The sequence below is a fragment of the Scomber japonicus genome, chromosome 16 (genome assembly GCF_027409825.1).
Source record: "Scomber japonicus isolate fScoJap1 chromosome 16, fScoJap1.pri, whole genome shotgun sequence".
NCBI lineage: Eukaryota > Metazoa > Chordata > Actinopteri > Scombriformes > Scombridae > Scomber > Scomber japonicus.
In genome coordinates, this window is record NC_070593.1 from 24,192,400 (window position 1) to 24,211,332 (window position 18,933).

Genomic DNA, 18,933 nt, shown 5'->3' on the forward strand with positions numbered 1-18,933 from the left:
TCCATGAAGACAGCTGAGTTCCATATTATGATGCACATTTGAGCTCTGAATGAATCGTCAATGAATGCATTTGCAGCATGGATGATTTGCAGTTATCATATCACCCTCTGCTGGTTCAATTCAACAACTGCACCTGTCGCCCACTTATGACGTTTTTCCACGTGTGTTTTCCAGCATGGTGACCTCCTACCTCTGTAAATACAGCCGGGAGAAAGGAGACATGACAACGATCCAGTTAGTGCCTGTCACACTGTGAGAGAAGGTTTGTCGATCTGTTGATTGGAGCTGTGTATTTATCAAATATACACATTACATCTAGAGACATAGCCTTCCCTCTAGTTTATATCATTTGAAGTAATGGCTGTGCAAAGGCCACTTAATGGACTTCTGATTGCGCACAGACTGGTGCGTATTTGCGCATCCAGCCAAGCGCATCACAGGCACAGACACATTCTCCTGAGACTCGCTCAAAGTAAAAAAGAGATCAGGACTTTTTCTACTAGTTGTATGAAATGTAACGAGAATGACAAAGACAGTTCAGACCCTCCACCTTCAAACACCGAGCTGACATCCACACAAGCACTGCTTGCCAGGAGGAGGAGATCTCTGTCCCCACTGGAGAGGATCAGTCACCTGCTGCCCCAGGATGCCTTGACCCCGGAGGTGATGCAGCTCAGAGAGCAGAACCAGCAAGAACAAAATGAGCATGCATCAGTCACAGAATCTGCAGAAGAAGCAATCCATACAGATTCTTCTACACATCATGTACCTGAAACTCAGTTAAGTGATGAAGTGCACCCTGAGGAGAACACGTGGATACCGCCCACTCTTCCAGGGGAGAACTTGATTGGGCTTGGGGAGGTGCTGCTGGGTGAGCATCGTAAAAAAGGACGGGTGGAGTTCAGGAAGATGTTCCAGCTTGTGAAGGGAGTGCGCCTGCAGAGCCAGTGGGGGATCATCCTGCACGATGACATAGCTGGGCAGCTTGCAGGCCAATTCATGAAGACCAGCAGAGGCTTTCCCATCTTCATTAGACGGCCCAGTCTGGATGAATACGTGCTGTATATGAAGAGAGGCCCGGCCATCGCCTACCCTAAGGTATGTGCTGTGCAAGTTGTGTCAAGGCCACATTGATCATTTTGAAATTTATTTCTTTTTCCCCCACCAGGATGCAGCTACTATGATGATGATGATGGATATCACAGAAGGAGACTGCGTGCTGGAGTCTGGCTCCGGATCAGGAGCCATGTCTCTGTTCCTGTCTCGAGCAGGTGTGCATTCTGGATCTGGTCTGGATCAAGTGACAGCATACATTAAACCCTCAGTCCACTGAATACGATTAATTGATTAGAGTTTAAGGTTGCTTTTATTATCAGCCAAAAGGGGAAAAGGAAATGACTGCATAAAAATCCATTTAAAGTCGATTTAAATAACAAATACATTAATCCGTACAGTGTTGGAGAAAGATGAATTGTTAAACATACACAGGTTCAATGCTCCTAACTTGTTTATCTCACCCATAATTTGTGTTCAGTGTATTACATTAAGCTACATAAAGCAATAGTAGGAAGTAGTGCAACATTGTGGGACTGTCATGAAAGAAAGTGACTAAAGTGAAATGTCACATTATAATTCAATTCACAATTTCATGTCTTCAGCTACTTAAAATGATCCAGAAAAGATGAAATATGTTTTATTATATCAGTATGTCATTTGTTTCCCAGTGGGCTCCAAGGGCAGCGTGCTGAGTGTGGAGATCAGGGAGGATCACCACAAGAGAGCCGTGCTGAACTACAAGCGTTGGAGGACGTCGTGGAGCGTGCGGCGAGGGGAGGAGTGGCCAGACAACGTCCAGTTTCACAACGCAGACCTCTGCACGGCTTCCTCCCTCCTCGCCGGTCGGGGCTTCCATTCGGTCAGTGTCGGGTTTTTTAAGGGGTGGATGCGGAGGTAGTGGAATTAGATGAAGTGACAGCAGCTCATTTGCCGTTCCCATTGTGTCTGTTGCAGGTTGCTCTTGACTTAATAAACCCACATCTGGTTTTACCCACTGTCATTCCACATCTGCACTACGGAGCTGTGTGTACTGTTTACCTCGCTAAGTGAGTATCACCACATGACCTAACACCATGATATGCATAGTTGTTGAATTCTCTACTCTTTCTATAGCTCTCAGCAATAAGCTCATTTGCTTCTACTGTAAATCTTTGAAAAATCATCACAATCTCATCTCATTTTCTAATAAACCATCAACAAAAAACTCTTCCTCAGCTGAGTAGTCTTGGTGACAGATGCATTGGTGGAGTGAACACATATGCTGTCTTTACTTGCTCAATAAAGCTTTTTCAAAAATACAACATTTCAGTTGCTGACCCTCTTCAGGTATATACTGACAAATCCATTTGCTTTTGTTTACTGAGCCAGTGAAGAGACTGTATGAGGTTTTTCATTGTCTAGTAAATAACAGAGGACAGTTTTTAGCAAGTGTTGCTCAAAGAGGAGTAAAATAAGAATTTGTAGGGGACTATTTTTGCAAAATACAATATCCTGTAATGAACCATGATCAAGCAAGGAGTAGAGAAAATGACAGGCATGATATAATTGGGTTATATAACTTGGTCCTGACAGTGCCAACTAGTCTCACACTGGCATTGGACACAGCTGAATACATGTCAAGTATGGTGTCCAAATAATTAGTCTTTTTACAGACATAAAGACTGTATTGAAGTTAACATGTCAGTGTGTAGTATCACATATACACAATTAATCTTGCATCCAATCAGAACATTTTAACATTGGTAAAAAAAACCCACATTTGATCCAGAATCAGCTGATTCTTTATTCTCTTGTTTTGAAAGGTTTTTTTGGCTTTGAATGGTTCTTATTTTGTTATCTAAAATGTTGCTGTCATTTCTATTGTGTTATATTTTGCAGCCTATATATTTTATTTTGTCATTTTAACATGTTCAAATAAATAAACTAAACAGTTATGCACACTCCTACCTTTTGAATACTATATTTTTGAACCCAGTTAATTCAACCCAGAACTTAACTGCTCTCTCTCTCTTCCTCTGTAACACAGTATATCACAGGTCATCGACTTGTTGGAAGGGGTCAGATGTCTGGCGCTCCCTTTGCTGTGTGAACGCATCATCGAGGTCCCGGTCCGGGATTGGCTGGTGGCTCCGGCCCTCCAGAAAGACGGGCGGCACTGCATCAGGAAAGCTCCCGTCCTGGATGAAGAACAGAGAGAGGAGGAGGTGACATCAGAGGAGGATGATGAAGGTGAATGAAAAAAAAAAGAGGATGACTCAGCATGTTTGTGTACAGCTAATACGTATAACATCATTATTTTACTTTAGCAGAGGTGACCACAGAGGGAAGCCCAGCCTTTGGGAGCATTCCATACATTGCCAGACCTCATCCTGAACAGATGTGCCACACAGGTCAGACATTCAGCACATCTGTAGCAGCTGACAGATTACACAGGAAGATGATGATGATATAAATAAACACTCTTACTCTTTGTGTTTTCAGCATTCCTGGTGAAACTGAGGAAGTGTGTGCTGTAGCTTCTCCACCTCTGAGGAACCAAACAACAGATGATTTCATGCTTTAACACGTGCACTAACTTATCTCCTTGCTGTAAATAATTTCATAAATAAATAGTGAAAATGTACTGATATGTATTTTTAAATGTATGTTAAATGTCAAAACAGAAATCCACCACAATAAATACAATACAAGCCACACGCTGTGCAGTTATGTAAGGATGTGTGACTCATCACAAAACACAGCTGGACTACCAGGAATGTGACACATATCTCAGCTGAAAAGCACAAACAATGAAAAGAAGGCAAATTACATTCAAATCTTTATTCACTCCACAACAAATTTGGCAGAGTTGAACAGGCACATGGGCAACAATACTTAACACTCCCCCGCATGTGAAATACAGCCAAAAGTTAGATCAACATTAACGTGTGTGAATATATTGGTTGGCAAAAAAATAATCTCACCACAAGTGCATCAGTAAATAAATAAATAAATAAATACATACATATATAAATAAATAAGTGTAGATTCAACTAAATATTACAAGGATGATGGTACATAAAGTTCATTGTTACAGCTACTTTCTTATCACAACATTTTAACTTCCAGGATGAAATTAGCTTCGGATCATTTATGTTGAATTCAGTATTAATGTTCGTATCCTAGTCGATAAAAACTAATGAGTGATTCAGGCTTTTACTTCAGGAGCAGCAGCAGTGTTAAAGTTAACACACACACACACACACAGCTGCTACTTTCAGTGTAAAAAAAAAAAAAAAAAAGAGGGACGGTGTGAAAACTGATGAGGTTTTATGTGATGCTCTACTCCTTGCCGATCCAGTCCATGGAGGGGTCGTGTAGGGATCCGAAGGACTTATCCCCTAACAGAAAGAGAAGATGGAATTGAGTGAAAGTGAGTTTCTGTCCAAGAATTTCAATCTTGTACAAGCAGCAGGAATGTTGGAAGAAAAACAGATGAACAAAGTGTTAAAGTGCAGTTATATATAAAGTGCCATAAAGATAAAATTGAGAGAAAAGTGGTCCCTCTTATGTTGGCATACCAATAAATTCCAGTATAATATCTTGCTTAGCAAGAGACATGAATAACTTTTATTATTAATAGCGATTAACCTGCAAAAATAATTCCCATTCCTAAATCAAACATCCAAGCTCTCTTTTTCAAAGCGCTTGGATATAACACAGTCTTTGCCAGTGTCACTTTCTAATCCTGCCTTGTGAAATAACTCCCATGTGTGATCTGGCTTAATTGCATCTACACACAACAGGTAACAAGACTAAAGTTTGAGGTGGAAAAAATAGAGACAGATTCCACCAGTCTACATCAGGGAGGGAGTGATGTGTCCAGAATATACACAGGGTACATCCTTAGTCTCTGATTTGATATTTGCTTGCTCCTCTATCCTCGCTTGGACTGCCAGTTATTCTAAGTATGACCCAAGTCTCTCATTTCTGCTCTGAGGATGAGGAAGAGTGAGGAGGGATCTAGAGGAAACACATGAGTCTTTTATCAAATGACACACCTCCTTATTGGATATCGGTTATTGCTTGGCGGCTGCAGGTGATTGGACGGATCTGTTACATCACATCATCACTGCAGTTTCATAGTGAAGACGGATTACAGATTAAACTGTGAATAAGTGGATCACTCCCAAGTTTTTTATTTTACGTTTTTTGATTCACCATCTAGTTAAAAGTCTCTCTGTTTGTGTTGATCAGACTGACAATTAAAACAGCTTTCTTCATTTATTAGGATGATTTTTTTGATCTGCTTTTTTCTCTTTGACTGTTATTATGGATGAAATTAAAGTCTTTTTAAAACACATTTATATTTTCCATTATCATCATTGCTGGTTTTATATGAGTGACATTATTTCAATATTCCCTGAAAAATGTAGGCCAATAAATTATTTCCAGTGTTCAAAACAAACTTTGATCATATTCTGGGCTATTAAATAATGAATTCACTATCAGGATATCAATAAATAATGAATAAATAATAAAAATGCATTCAGCCTCTGAGCAGGACTCAGCACACAGATACAGACTTGTGCAGGTGTTTGTCAAACAGTGAACAGGCTGCTGAGAGGAAACAGCTGCTGGCAGTGATAACTGTGAGTCAGCACAGAGCACATGTGCGCAAACACAAACTCCATGAGAAGCAGCTGCAGCTGTAGAAGCTGACTGACAGCTGATCCAGCTGTGACCAGCTGCTGCTGTCGTCAGAAAGACGTCGCTTGGCGTGACGCTACAGAGGAGAGGACGTCTCATGTCTCTGAAAACAGATTTCATCGTCTCCTCTCTCTTGGCTTTGTTTCCTTGTGTCTCTCACAAGCCTTTATGGTGGGAGGGACTAAGTCACACGTGAGGGAAGTATGGATGCAATTTAAGAGACTTGGGATTTACATAGTGATTTAAAGAATCAGTAAAAAAAATATATATATATATATTAGTATGCTTAAGCAGATTCAAAGCCAATCAGCGATCTGCAGCTACTAAGATAAATTAAAGCTGATTTGTATATGTTTGAAAGTCCTTAATACATATTATCACCTTTTAAGTTGTTATGGCAAACCAAAAGATATGAAGAACATAAACTACATTTTTAGTCCATTTTTTGGCCACATTATGATCCGTGTCTACGTTGTCTCTTCTTTTAGCTGTTTTATCCCTCCAATGATTCTTGAGAAAAATATCTGGTTTCTTAGCTCCTAAATGCTTCAGTTATTTGCTAATTTTGTCTTTCTGCTGTTTTGTACTGAGCCGGTAGTGTACAGTTGGTTTGAAAACATCTGCCTGATGTTGGAAACCAGAGTGATGAGAGCTAATTTAAACCTGGAAAGATGCATATGCATGTTCGAATTATCTGCAGGTTCATTACTACAACGGTCCTGTGATCCATATGTTTATATACAAATATTGATTTGAGCACCTTTAATATCAGATTTGATGCAGTTATGGATGGATGGATGGATGGTACCTACTGGGAACCTTGTCAGCACAGCAGCAGGAGGAATGTTGCGCCTGGTGTTTAGTCGCCGTCACCTTGGCAGAGGCAGTGGCCCTGGGTGGAGTTTTCTCCAAACCCAGCGTGGAGGTGAATGGGTGTGGAGGCACGGGGTGTGGGTCCTGCCTAGAGGAGCCTCCGGAAGAAGAGGAAGAGAAGTCCTGGCCCTGATCTAATCTAGCGCTGCGGTTACAGAGAGAGCAAAGGAGCGGGGAGGCGGCGGGTCCGCGGGGCATCTTGGCTTGATCTCGGTCGCCATACTGCCGCTGGGCGCCGCTGTGGTGCTCCAACCGCTCCCGCTGCCACACGAAGTGAGAGGGGACAATGGCCATCACCTGGAGACACAGACGAAGTAAACAGAGATGTAGTCAACACCACAGAGAGCAAGAAGAAACGGAGAGAGAGAGGAAAAAAAGCACATCACTGCAAAAACACAACTTCTGGCGTAAAACCCGAGCAATAAAAACTGCTCAGTGCTGCAAAAACATAACCTAGAGAAACTCATTTATCAGCCCCCCCGCCCATCAACCTTAAGGCAATTTTACTGGTGTTTACCTCTTCACAACAACGCCTGCTGACAGCGGCTCTGTACTCGATGCGAGCCCACAGCTTGTCTCGCTGTTTGAGGAAGCGGGGAAATTGCTTCCTCCAGTTCTTGCCCAGCGCCCATGGAAATATCTCATACTTATTCTCCTCCTCGTCCTCCTCCATGGTGTTGGCGAGATACCTAAATATGGAGATTGGAGCGCACACGAGCTCATTATCAAGAATTACAGTTTTGCCAAGAAATCAACAACAGGAGTGAAAGCAGCAGCACGCAAAGGTAGAATAGAATCAAAATATGAAAGCAGAATTCTTGACTCTTTTTCTCTGAACTCACAGCGCGATGAAAAAATTCCTCTTGGTGTATTCAGCCAGAGTGAAATGGGCTCTTTTGAAGTACACAAAGGTCATGGCAAGGAGATACTAGAAAATTAGAGGGACAAGTCAGAGCCTGTTGAGTGTAATCATCATCATTTCTTGGGAGGGGTTGTTACTTTACCTTGTCTGTCATTTTACAGCAACAGTCCATCCACAGAAAATCTAGGATTAGGTCATCAGCTGTAACCAAACACATCTGTTTAATATTCAAGTGTTTCCAGCTTATTTACATAATCAATACTAACTTTCACCACTCAGATGCAACTATTCATTCACCAAAAAGTCTGAAGTACGAAGCCATTTCCTGCCGCTGAATGACAATAGTTGGGGGCAAGCTCATTTTGGCGTAAAGCATCTCCCCCCTACGCCGGCTGGACTGGCTCTTCTGCGGCGGGCCCTGTGCATCTTGGCCGTTGGCCCTTTTCATCCGCAGACCTCTTCTGATCTGGAGGGAACGAGCGCTGTTGGGTTTGACCCTGACTGTCACTGAGGGAGGGGTCTGGCACCAGCTGGATGTATGCTTCATCATGCTCCTGTAGTCTGGCTCATGTGGTGGTGTAGTGATGAAGTCTCAAGAGGAGCTGGAGGGCAGGAAGGGGAAAAGAAATGTGACTTCAATTCACTTTCAATGATAAACTGAAAGTCTCCTGTCATATAACATAACACAGCATTAACCTAGTGTCTGCTTTACATCCACTACAACATAACAAGCAGCTACTAGACACATTCACCAGCTCCTAGAGAAGATACCTTTAATGTTATGTCATTGTGTGTAACCTACTTTTTGATTAGCAGTGGTTCAATAAACTGAAGGTCTTAAAGCTAACTTAAGTGTAGCTGCGGTTGAATTTAAAGTTAACATTAACCAAAATACTAATGTCATTCTTAACTCATTCCTCACCTGTGTTGATAAGACCTAGTAACTTGTGAAGATGGAGAAGCGTTGAGTTAGTTCGCTGTGTTAAGTTAGCAAGAAACAAACCAAAAAGTTCTCCGATTTGAGTTCAACTCACGTCTGACACACTGAATTTGATAGTCCTGAAACATGAAGTGAATTTAGTTCTTATTGACGTGACAAAATGTCACCTGTAAACATGATAAAACCCGCTTTAAATGAGAATAAAGCGGTCATCAGTGACACTGCACTGGCTAGTAGCTAGAGGAGTTGGTAACCTGAGAACGCGCTTCAGGATCCGCGCCAAGCAATACACCTTCACACGGGGGCGCGCACACTTCTTCTTCTACTCTTTCTACTCCTTCTCTTCTTCTAGTAATGACGAGCCCCTGTTGCTACACCTAAGCTATGATAAATACTACTACAGGTAATGAATGTAATAATAGAACAAAAGTAGATTTTCGAAATGTTATTTAAAACAGTCTTTACAGAATATAGACATGTTAGTTGTCTAAACTGAGCCTGTTTAAAATAAACAGGCCTAGAATTCTAGCTTGTGGAAAGCAGTGATGGAAAGTACTTTTACCCAACAACAAAGTGCTCTACTCGAGTATTTAAATGTTATGGCACATTATACTTCTACCCCACAACATTTCAGACTCAACTTTTCATTACATTAATGTGACAGCTATTGTTATTATATTTTTCAGATTAAGCATCAAGGGCCCCTGGGCACTTGAACAGATTGCAATTTGCGGCCCTCAATGAAGGGAGAGAAAAAAAAGTAGTTTTTAATTTTTTTGTCAGGCTCTACAGAAAAACAGCACAAGGCTTGACCCATTCTCTTGATGTTGATAATTATGGTCACTGTCAGAAACCTAAAATGTTGAAAATAAAATATGGAGTTAAGCCTACAAGGTTTCCACCTGACAGCAGCTATCCAATCAGAATAAAATAAAAGATGTTTGGGGAACATAAGCTTCAGTGGCCAGGGGCTATCTTGGGGGTATTAATGCAGCCTTGACACTAAAGCTTTATAATGAGTATCTAAAGTAAGATGCAATGTTATAGAAATTAAACCCCCAGTTAGCTCTTAGCTTCACCCTGACTAATTAATATCAGAACATAACCCACAATTTTGCCTGAGCAGGTCAAGTCATAAGGGAGAAAGAGCTGTATCACTGAAAAAGAGGCTCATTCTCATTATGTTTTATTGTTAATATCAGCTCAAAACAAAATACATTGTGTCGGTATATTGAAACAAAACAGAAAGACAAAAACAAAAAAGGTAGAACAAATAAATTAATAGACAAGTAAAACATGCAAATCAATTACTTTATTTTAAAAGAGTGTTGTACCAGGGATGTCAGGGGAAATTGGTTAGGAGATTAGTGTACACCTGCCTCTCAGTTTCCCTTTCTTTACACTGCATTGCAATGCTATCCTCAATTGGTACACACTGTCATTCTTTCTTATGGACTATGTTGTGACTCCATGTAAAATGAGAGGAATTTAAAAATACATTGTTTATGGCAGGGCAGAGAAATAAATCCATTGTTAATGTTACCAGGAATAGGTCTTTATTTAGAGAGAGAGAGGTACAGTAGTCCAGGTTATTTTAAAGCTTGCCTCAATGTTCCAGTGAATTGATGCTGGATATAGAAGTTATAAGAGGATCAGCAAATCACTCCAAATAACTTTATTTTCTTTTTGGAAAACATGTCAGATGGAAATCTCATAATAGCATTCTTTTCACATTGTGACATAATTAAAAAAAATAAAATAATAAAAATAAAATAAAATGCAAACTATGTAATCATATAAACAGATGATAAAACAGAATAATTAATTCATGTTTTTAATTCCCTGAAAATTAAATACTTGATTTTTTTTTACTTATTATATATATTATATATTTTATATTACTTTATTATATGACCTACTTTCCCCCTCCTTTTATGCTATGTAAATGGTCTAAAGGTCTAAATAGGGAGATATTGTTGTGCAGGCTATAAAAAACCCACCTGAGGCCAGCCCTCATTACACAAATGAGCTTATGGTCTTACAAGTAGGTGAGTTTTATATGCTTTAACGTGACATATGTGCATGCTGAGGAGTTCACTGAAAGCCTAACTAATCCTCTCAGCTGCCTGTCCGTTGTAAGATACAGAGGGATGTGTTTCAGAGCAGCAACAAGGATTTCTTTTTTAATAAACATGACCACCGATCTGTGGATTTATTTTGCCTATCTCTGACAGGCGGAAGGGATTTTAAAAAATGGATTTATCAATATTTTGTTTTGGTAGCATCTTCATGGAAAGGGATCTCATCCAACTCAACAACCTCGGCCATCTGAAACTGACGGATACAGCAGGTGGCTAAGGACATTGGCTATTCTTTGCAACATTCACTGCACTCTCTCCTGTGTTGGTGTTACTAAGAAGACAGAAAAGTAAGCATATACAAAAACATCTGAAATGGGCTGCTCACCATCAAAAGGTAACAATTTTGGGGCTTTGGGTCCCTTGAGGAAGGGTAGAATGCTGCCCCCTACACCCCAAGAAAGCCCCAGAGAGTCCCAGTTTGAAGACGGAGAGAAACGTAATTCAACCGAAACAACAGATGGGGAAACAAAGGAGATGAAGGCAGTTGGACAAACCCAGGTATTTCAAAGAGAAGCACCTATGACACCACAAAAAAAGAGATCTGTGACTGAGTTAGCCCCAGAAGCAGTAAACATGAATAAATTGGGGAGTCAAGGACTGGAGAACAACACTGTGTCACAGAGAAAAGAGAAAAATGGGGACAAACAGGATGTAACAGAGAAAAAGCCTGGCAGAAAAACAAAGAAAAATACCAGAGGTGTGAAAGTGCTAAAAAAGAAAGACAAGGACAAACTACCTGCTGAACAGAAAGTGGACTTCCCAGAGCCTCTGGTAAAAGCTCACCAAGCTGCGTATGCCTTTTTGAATCCTAATATAAACAAATATGATATTGTACTTGGACTGTTGGAACAGGCAACCCAAACTCGGACGTCTGTTCAGCCTATGGTTGCCTTTATGGCTCTGCGCTATGAGGAATTAATTCACTTACTGGAAGACATAGCAGATGAGGGAGACAAAGTTTTAAAAGAAAATGGAGAACATCTTGCTTGGCCCAGCCAAATGAAAAACCTCTCTTCTTCTTCACCACTGAAATCTGGCTCTGCTAATATTGAACCCCCACCGGATTTGTTGCAGCAGCTTCTTCAGTACACCACACAAAGAATGCGGAATGTAAGTCAGACTGTTGGAGGAATTGGGGACTCTGCCTTGGAGGAGGCAGTGGAATACTTTGCCTGTGTATCAGAGCTTTTAGAGGAGAAACTGAAAGTCAAGCGTGCAGTAGAGACTAGAATAATGCAACTCTTATCTCGCATTGAAATGGCCTCCCTGCGCAAGCCTGGGCCAGAGGATTCTGCTCTCTTTAGTGAGGACAGTGGTATTGGAGCTGAGAATGAATCCCTTGCTGGATCTGAAAGACGCCATAGACGAGAAAGTTGTGAGTCCACTGGGACAAATAGAACTACTCCTATAGGATACACCTCCAGGAACATTAGGCAAGGAGCATCAAGGCCGAAGTTTGTGCATCAAATTAGTCCAAGTGTTTCCCTCACTTCTCTCAACTCAATAGGTTCTGTATGTACCATAATGGCTAATGAGCAAAGAGACTCATTGCTAGGATCCTTTGATGATGGGGAGGAAGATGATGAAGATGATGATAAGATGGATAGAGGCAAGGGACAAGTAACGTTTCAAAAGCGATCAAATTCTTCACCTGTACACCATGAACAACAACCATCCCGCATACACCCAAAGCGCATAGAGAATCCTGAAAATGTAGAAATGACCCTCAAAATGAAAAAAGCTATAAGTAGTAGGATACAGTATGTCTCATCACCAAACGCCAGTGCCAAAACAAAGGTAGTGGGCAGCCCAAAAATCAGTAGACGCCAGTGGACTGATGAGGGGGAACAATCTCCAAAGAGACCTCAAACCACAGCACCTGTTCGAAGGGCAGTGGTAAAAACGACCCCAGCAGCTAAAGAGCGACGTTCCCGTTCTGCAGAATCCCTGCGAAGCAAAGGTGAAGATCCTACTGTTCTTGAACTAGAAAGGACTCAGAAGAATTTAAATCAGAGGTTGCAGAGAATGAGTAAAAGCAAAGTGACTGGAAAACAAAATCAAGGGACCTCCCCAGCACAATCTCCAGTAATAAATCGCAGACAGCCCTCACTAGAGAAGAACAGCAATCCTCAACCACTGAAAGACAAAGCAGGATTAACAAAGCGTACCAACAGAAAACAAGAGGTGACTAGTGATGCAGAAGAAGACAATAAACAAAAAGACAAGAAAACAGCAAAGGGTCCTATAAAAGCCACACCACCCCCTAGTCCTCCTTCATCACCAAGGCCATCTTCAGGCCTGTGCAGAGGCAGGAATTCAGTCAAAAAATTGATAGATACCTTCACTCAAGGAATAGAGGAGCTAGACAGCCCTAAAGTGTTGGGGCCTCTCAAAGGTGTACGGAAGTGTGGTGTTCCTGTGCTACCAGGTTTAGGAAATGTAGAGGCTGTGCTTCGCACTGGGATAACCAGCTGTAGAGCTGAATCCATGTCATTTGAGAAGACAGAAGATTTAGATTTGGACAGTCTTCCTCCACCTCCATTGGAAGTATTATTGGACAATTCCTTCGAAAGTGCTCACAGTCCTCCTACTCGTGTAGCAGATGATGGGGCTACAAAAGTGCCCAAATCACCTGTGGTAAAAAGGGCTGTTGTGTCGCAGCGACTGAGGGCCTCATTTCAATCTGTGTCAGTGCTGCCAAGCAAAGGAGGCCCTCCACAAGGTTCCAAGGTTATTTCTCCTGCTAGAGAGGAACAACATGTCACATCTACTCAATCAAAGGTCAGCCAACCACATGATCAAGCTGACACAGACCCAGGAAAGGAAAAGGATTCCTTTCTGTCTCGACAAGCTAGAAAGATCATACACTTAAAACACTCTTCAGATTCTCAGTCAGAGAAATCAACAAGTTATGTAACAACAAATCCATCTGCCAGTCAAAAAGAATCAACAGATTTACAAGATGATGGCAACATTTCAGTGCCTGGACCTAACACTACATTGTCTACAGTGCCTCCTTCTTCAGTAGTCAATAGCCACCCACCTGCCACCCCACCCATGCCTAGGGGGCGAATGTTACCATCCACACCTTCTACCCCAAGCAGCTTGCATCGAAGACTTCCCAGTCCTCACAACTTCAAAAGGCAACCTACTCCACCCTCTTCAGCTAGCCCCCCCATCAATAGAAAACCTCCCACACCACCAGCACTTCAGAGGAGACTCCCCAGCCCACCTGTTACAAAGCAGAACATTTTAAACTCAAATCCATCCTCTTCGTACCCTTTCAAAGCACCGTCTCCACCAGCTTCACCGAAAATACAAAGATGGTCAAGAGAGAACAGCACTGAAGACTTATCTTCTGCTCGGTTGATCAGTAATGCGCGTTCAGTATTCTGCCCTGCTTCTCCATCCATGTTTGAGGCCCAGCCTTGTTCAGTTCCCCAACCCCCTCAAGCATGGACCGCTACTGGGGTCTCTTTTCTCTCACGTTCTTGGGGGGGTCGAGGGAGGTTTCCTGTGTCTGTTCAAGGACCTCGACCTTTCATCCGACGAAGCCATTCAGACCGGAGGCCAAGTCTAAGTCTTCCACCACGATCACCAGGCATCTCAGTGGCTGAGACTTGTGGAAGTGAGCCAGCAATATGTACACAGGGGTGAGTGTTTCCCATATTGTGATGTATATAAGTACTTAAAGGTACCTTGATACGTTTTTGGAAATGTGTTATTGTAAGTTGACACTATTTTTAAGGAAAACTGAGAATGTGTTTATTTAGTACAGCTGAAAAGTGCCCATTTATATTTAGGTTTTTCAAAAGGTACCAGAAATATATCCTAGAGTTGGTGGAGTTTATAAGCAATATATGTAAAAATAACTGGGATTTTGAACAGACAGATATTGGCTTGGTAACCAAGTAAATATTTATTTGTATGTTTACTTACAGTTGTTTATTTACTTACCTTTTCAACCACAATAGAGTGTAACTTACAAACTGTACCACCTAAAAAAGAATTTTCCATACACTACCAATTTATACAACCATACAAGGATACATATAAAGTGTGTTACCATCACCAGCTAATCTTATTTTCTTCATGCATGTATCTATATAAGAATTACAATGGCAGACATATTCTTCCCCCTAAACATCAGCAACAAACCCTACTGTGTGTTAATGACAACACTCTCCTTTCATTCTTTTAGGCTGGATGATGAACCAACCAGGAAAGATGAAATATGGGGTAGCCAATCAGACCTCAGAGCTACATCACGCTCTGCATCACATCCAGACCTGTGTATTGTTGGACAGTCTTTGCACCGAGAGTAAAGGGGCCAATGAAGGGCCACTGGGATTATGGATTAGCAGGCTTTACCAAGGATTTAAGGTGATGGCGTTTATGCCACTGGGAAGAGAGGAAGAGCTAATTCCATCCACCTTGCTACAGCACAACACCGACATAATGCCTCACTGTGTTTCAGTGTTAATTCTTTGGAGTGTGTGTACGCACGTTTGCATGCAAACATGTGCACATGCACTGTATACATGCTCTTGCATTTGTCCATGCTTTCAGGAAGAAAAATACATATTACAAGATAGTTGAATGTTTACAATACATGGAACTCATCTCCTGGCATCATAATCATATTACAGATAGTCCAGTTAGGTCATAAATACATCAACAGGTCATTTGGGGTTTGTCATAATCTGCTGCTTGGGTTACTTTCAGTTCATTCAGTTACATAATCACAATTGAAATACAAATGAGTCAGTGGCTCAGTAGTCTAAGTTGTCTCTCCTGACCTTTATATGTCACTGTATTATTGAATGAACTTAAAGTAATTTGATCACATTAGTGGTTGGACACATTCCAGGTTTTAAATCCTACTTGTCTTTACTAATTGGAAATCATTGGTCCAAGCAGTATTGTCATCACTAATAATGTAACATCATATTACTGTTACTGTTGACAGCTCTCTCTGTTGTCATTTGCTGCAAGATTAACCCTCCTGTTGTCATCTTGTTGATCGTGCTATACTTTTGTCCTCCTGGGTCAAAATTAAGTGTTTATAAAGCGTAAAGGTATAAATTATCACCCAATTCTGTGTTAGACCTTTTTTGGCCAACCTTATTCCACATATTTTTGGAAATTATGGTCAATAGGCCTTGTTTTAATGAAATTATACCTAATTTTTGAGTTAACACCGGTTGTCCTCCTGGGTCTAAACTGACCTGAGGACAACTGGAGGGTTAAACACTATTTTTTCCCAGCCAATTTTTTCATAAAGGTCCTGATCTTTTTTTAATCTTATTTTTCTGTGCATTATGTTTCCTTTTGTACAATCTGTTTATTAATAATAAAAAATATGATTCATACCTTTGTATCTCCTATTTTCTATCTTTATTATTAAGAATTGAGTCTTTTATTATTGAATAAAGTCCTTTGATTGAATTAATAGATTTACACCTTACTATAAGTCAGTCAGTCTTATAATTCCCATTATGCAATTCAGTAGCATCTTATCATTTGACTTTATCATTAAATCCACTTAATCCATTCCATTTCTTAAACCTCCGTTTACTCGACCATATCTATATATATATATATATATATCTGTGTGTGTGTGTGTGTATGGACAATAATAAGTTCAACACTTATACAAGCCATCAAAGTGGTAGAGTCCAAACAGGAGGAGCCAATGAAATGTAAAAACCTAATATCACTAGAAAAAGAAAGAAAAATGCTGCTGCACTGTATTTAGCATTTTATTATGATGTTGCAGGGAATGCTTGTTAAAACAGTCAAAAGGTGCATTTTTCTCCTCAGTAATATTTCAAAATTTACCATCTGTGGTCAGCAGCAACATGTGCCAACTGTGGCCTTCTTGCAGAACAAATCCTGTGCCCTTTAACAACAGCCAGCCATCTAATTGTACTAGGAAAAGCTATAATTGTGATCTAAAAGTCCACCAGGCTGTGGTAATTGTGGTGGAGACCTTTAGCATACAGGCAAAGCCTCATTTCCAATTGCAGATGTGTGGTTGAAGCATGAATGGTTCTGTAAAGGTGAAATGGCTTGTTTTAAATGTCATGGGGAGTGAGACTTCACATTTCTTGAGTTCTTTTGAAGAACAGTATCCAACATGGAAGTATACAACAATTTCACAATCTGTAGTGATGTGGATTTCTCTCATTCCATGTCAACAATCTAATCAACTCCTTATTACATACACCTATTTTTTGTTCATTTTAGACTATGTGTTGTGGTTCCATGATATTACTGAAAGTGGTTTACTGATGAAGAGCCTGAAAGTAGAATTATTTCCTGTCCAGCGTCTGTGACTGAGCATTAGGGTGTGTATGTTCACTGTGTTTCACTTATCCAAATGAAGCTGCAATGATGAAAGATTGTTCCTCCTTTATTGAAGAAATCATCCGCTTTCCCTCAAACAGATTCTTTTATTTGAAGGTTGCCACAAAAAGTATACTGTTGGCAACCTAAAATGTGATATTTTGTTGGAATAACACACTGACTAAGCTCCAATGAATCTAGAGGATTAAAGGAACTGAAAGAACACTGTATGTGATAAGCTTTTACTTGTTTGCCATCAGGTTGATGATTATCTTTTCAGACTTTTGAGCGTCTAATTAAAAAATACGCCAACAACCACAATTTTTAGAATTATAATGCTGACAAAGAAAACCCCCAGAAAATTAATTATGGTGTTTCATTTTTCTAAATGAAATAATGAATAAGTCTCACAACAGCAACTCCTACTCAAAAAAATATCACAGTACCCAAAATATAGAGGTTTAATTTGAACTGATAATCTTTTTTTTTTTTTTTTTTTTACATTTTTGACTCATAATAACTCAAGTTTGCAAGCGGCAAGATTTCTGTCCACACACATACTGATAATGAACATCACTATGAAATAATTGGTTATACTTTCATTTCACATTTTTCAAACAAAGAATGACGCCTTCACTTTCATTTGATCCTTCTGAACCACTTTACATTCATTTGCATTTTGTATCACAACTCTTTATCTCTGGAAGCGCTTTTGTGAGTAAGTTCTGAAAGCAAACAAAAATGCAAGCCGTGTTTCATAGTTTCCCGTCGCGGGGACTCAATCTGTCAGATGATGAATACTGCGGTGAATACAAACTCACAGCCTGTGTACTCACTTGACCCTGATACTCTCATTCATGTTGCTCTGCCTCCACAAGTCAGTCAGTGGAGCTGCGCCAAGGCGGTGGAGGATTGCTTCTGGTTTCTCTGTACACAATCATCTCCCTCGTGCAGCAGGGAGATACATATAGCACTTCTTCTAGCTGGAATACTGAGATAAAGCTTTTCTTTCATATATTCAACTTTTCATGTGTCTGCAAGTTTGAATGTAGTGACTCGCAGTGTTTTACGTATTTAAAGTCATGTTCAGTGTGATTCATGCATACTTTAATCACTTATTTATTAAGTGATACATAATAATAATAATAATAATAATAATAATAATAATAATAATAATAATAATAATAATAATAATAATAATAATGATAATATACACAATAGCAGATACCACTAATGTTTAAATGTTCTGTGCTTTAAATTTAGTGATGTCAAGTTTCCTGAGTTAAAAAAAAATATTGATAATGCTTATCAAATGTAAAATTGTCTTGCTGTATACAATAATATGGCTGAGTAGTGATGCAAAGAACAGTTGATGTGTGGTCCACAGTTAACACTGGATCTTTTGATTCCAGAAAAACAGATTCCTACAAATTTCCATAGGGAATATACACCGTCCAATTGTGACCCACTTAAAAGTAAGTTTAGGTATTAATATCTCCAATTAATACTTAATATTCTTTAAAAGTATTAAAGATACATACAAATTTGAATGGGGTGAAACCAAGATTTTTGAGAAATATAAATGCTGAAATATATAAACACAAATCAACAACCAGGTCATTTTGGCCTGCCTATGCATGTAAATCACACTCTCGGTAAAATGATGGTAAGATGGTAAGATAAAGAAATGATTGGTCACTGAGGCGGAAAGAGGTCTGCAAAAATAATATAAAAAAATAATAACAAATAGTCAACATTACTTTCCACCTGCTAAAAAAGAAATTGAGGTACAAGGGATGTGTTCATTTCTATTAAAGCAACCTCAAAATGCTGCTGTATTCTGAATGGTGTATTAGCAACTATGTGTCCTCAGGTTAACTAATTTGGTATGTTATGGTAGGTACATTTTGCTGACTTTTGCTCCAAATCAAGTTTCTATATATATAGACATTTGATTGTCAAATATGAAAATGCTCCTATTATCATGTATAAAATGCTCCTTAGACAAGCAGGCAGTGAGGGAA

General features: G+C 39.9%; 3 protein-coding genes across 4 annotated transcripts; 2 read left to right on the plus strand and 1 right to left on the minus strand.

The window, feature by feature from the left end:
• Positions 1-202: 202 nt before the first annotated feature.
• Positions 203-3,743, plus strand: trmt61b (tRNA methyltransferase 61B). 2 transcript variants are annotated; one of them, XM_053335851.1, is made up of 7 exons: positions 203-1,098; positions 1,169-1,271; positions 1,725-1,915; positions 2,011-2,102; positions 3,083-3,285; positions 3,363-3,446; positions 3,538-3,743. In XM_053335851.1, the coding sequence occupies exons 1-7, from the start codon at positions 358-360 to the stop codon at positions 3,570-3,572; spliced, it is 1,449 nt and encodes a 482-aa protein (XP_053191826.1). In that variant the 5' UTR covers positions 203-357; the 3' UTR covers positions 3,573-3,743. The 2 variants fall into 2 exon arrangements, with proteins under 2 accessions (XP_053191826.1, XP_053191827.1); XM_053335852.1 differs by having other exon boundaries at positions 3,366-3,446.
• A 634-nt stretch (positions 3,744-4,377) lies between these two features.
• Positions 4,378-8,030, minus strand: spdya (speedy/RINGO cell cycle regulator family member A). The gene is made up of 6 exons (XM_053336016.1): positions 7,778-8,030; positions 7,623-7,681; positions 7,461-7,546; positions 7,136-7,307; positions 6,558-6,915; positions 4,378-4,436 (listed from the first exon to the last, which is right to left on the minus strand). The coding sequence occupies exons 1-6, from the start codon at positions 8,028-8,030 to the stop codon at positions 4,378-4,380; spliced, it is 987 nt and encodes a 328-aa protein (XP_053191991.1).
• Positions 8,031-10,873: 2,843 nt separating this feature from the next.
• On the plus strand, positions 10,874-14,886 carry pcare1 (photoreceptor cilium actin regulator 1). The gene is made up of 2 exons (XM_053336152.1): positions 10,874-14,214; positions 14,763-14,886. The coding sequence occupies exons 1-2, from the start codon at positions 10,874-10,876 to the stop codon at positions 14,884-14,886; spliced, it is 3,465 nt and encodes a 1,154-aa protein (XP_053192127.1).
• Positions 14,887-18,933: the final 4,047 nt, after the last annotated feature.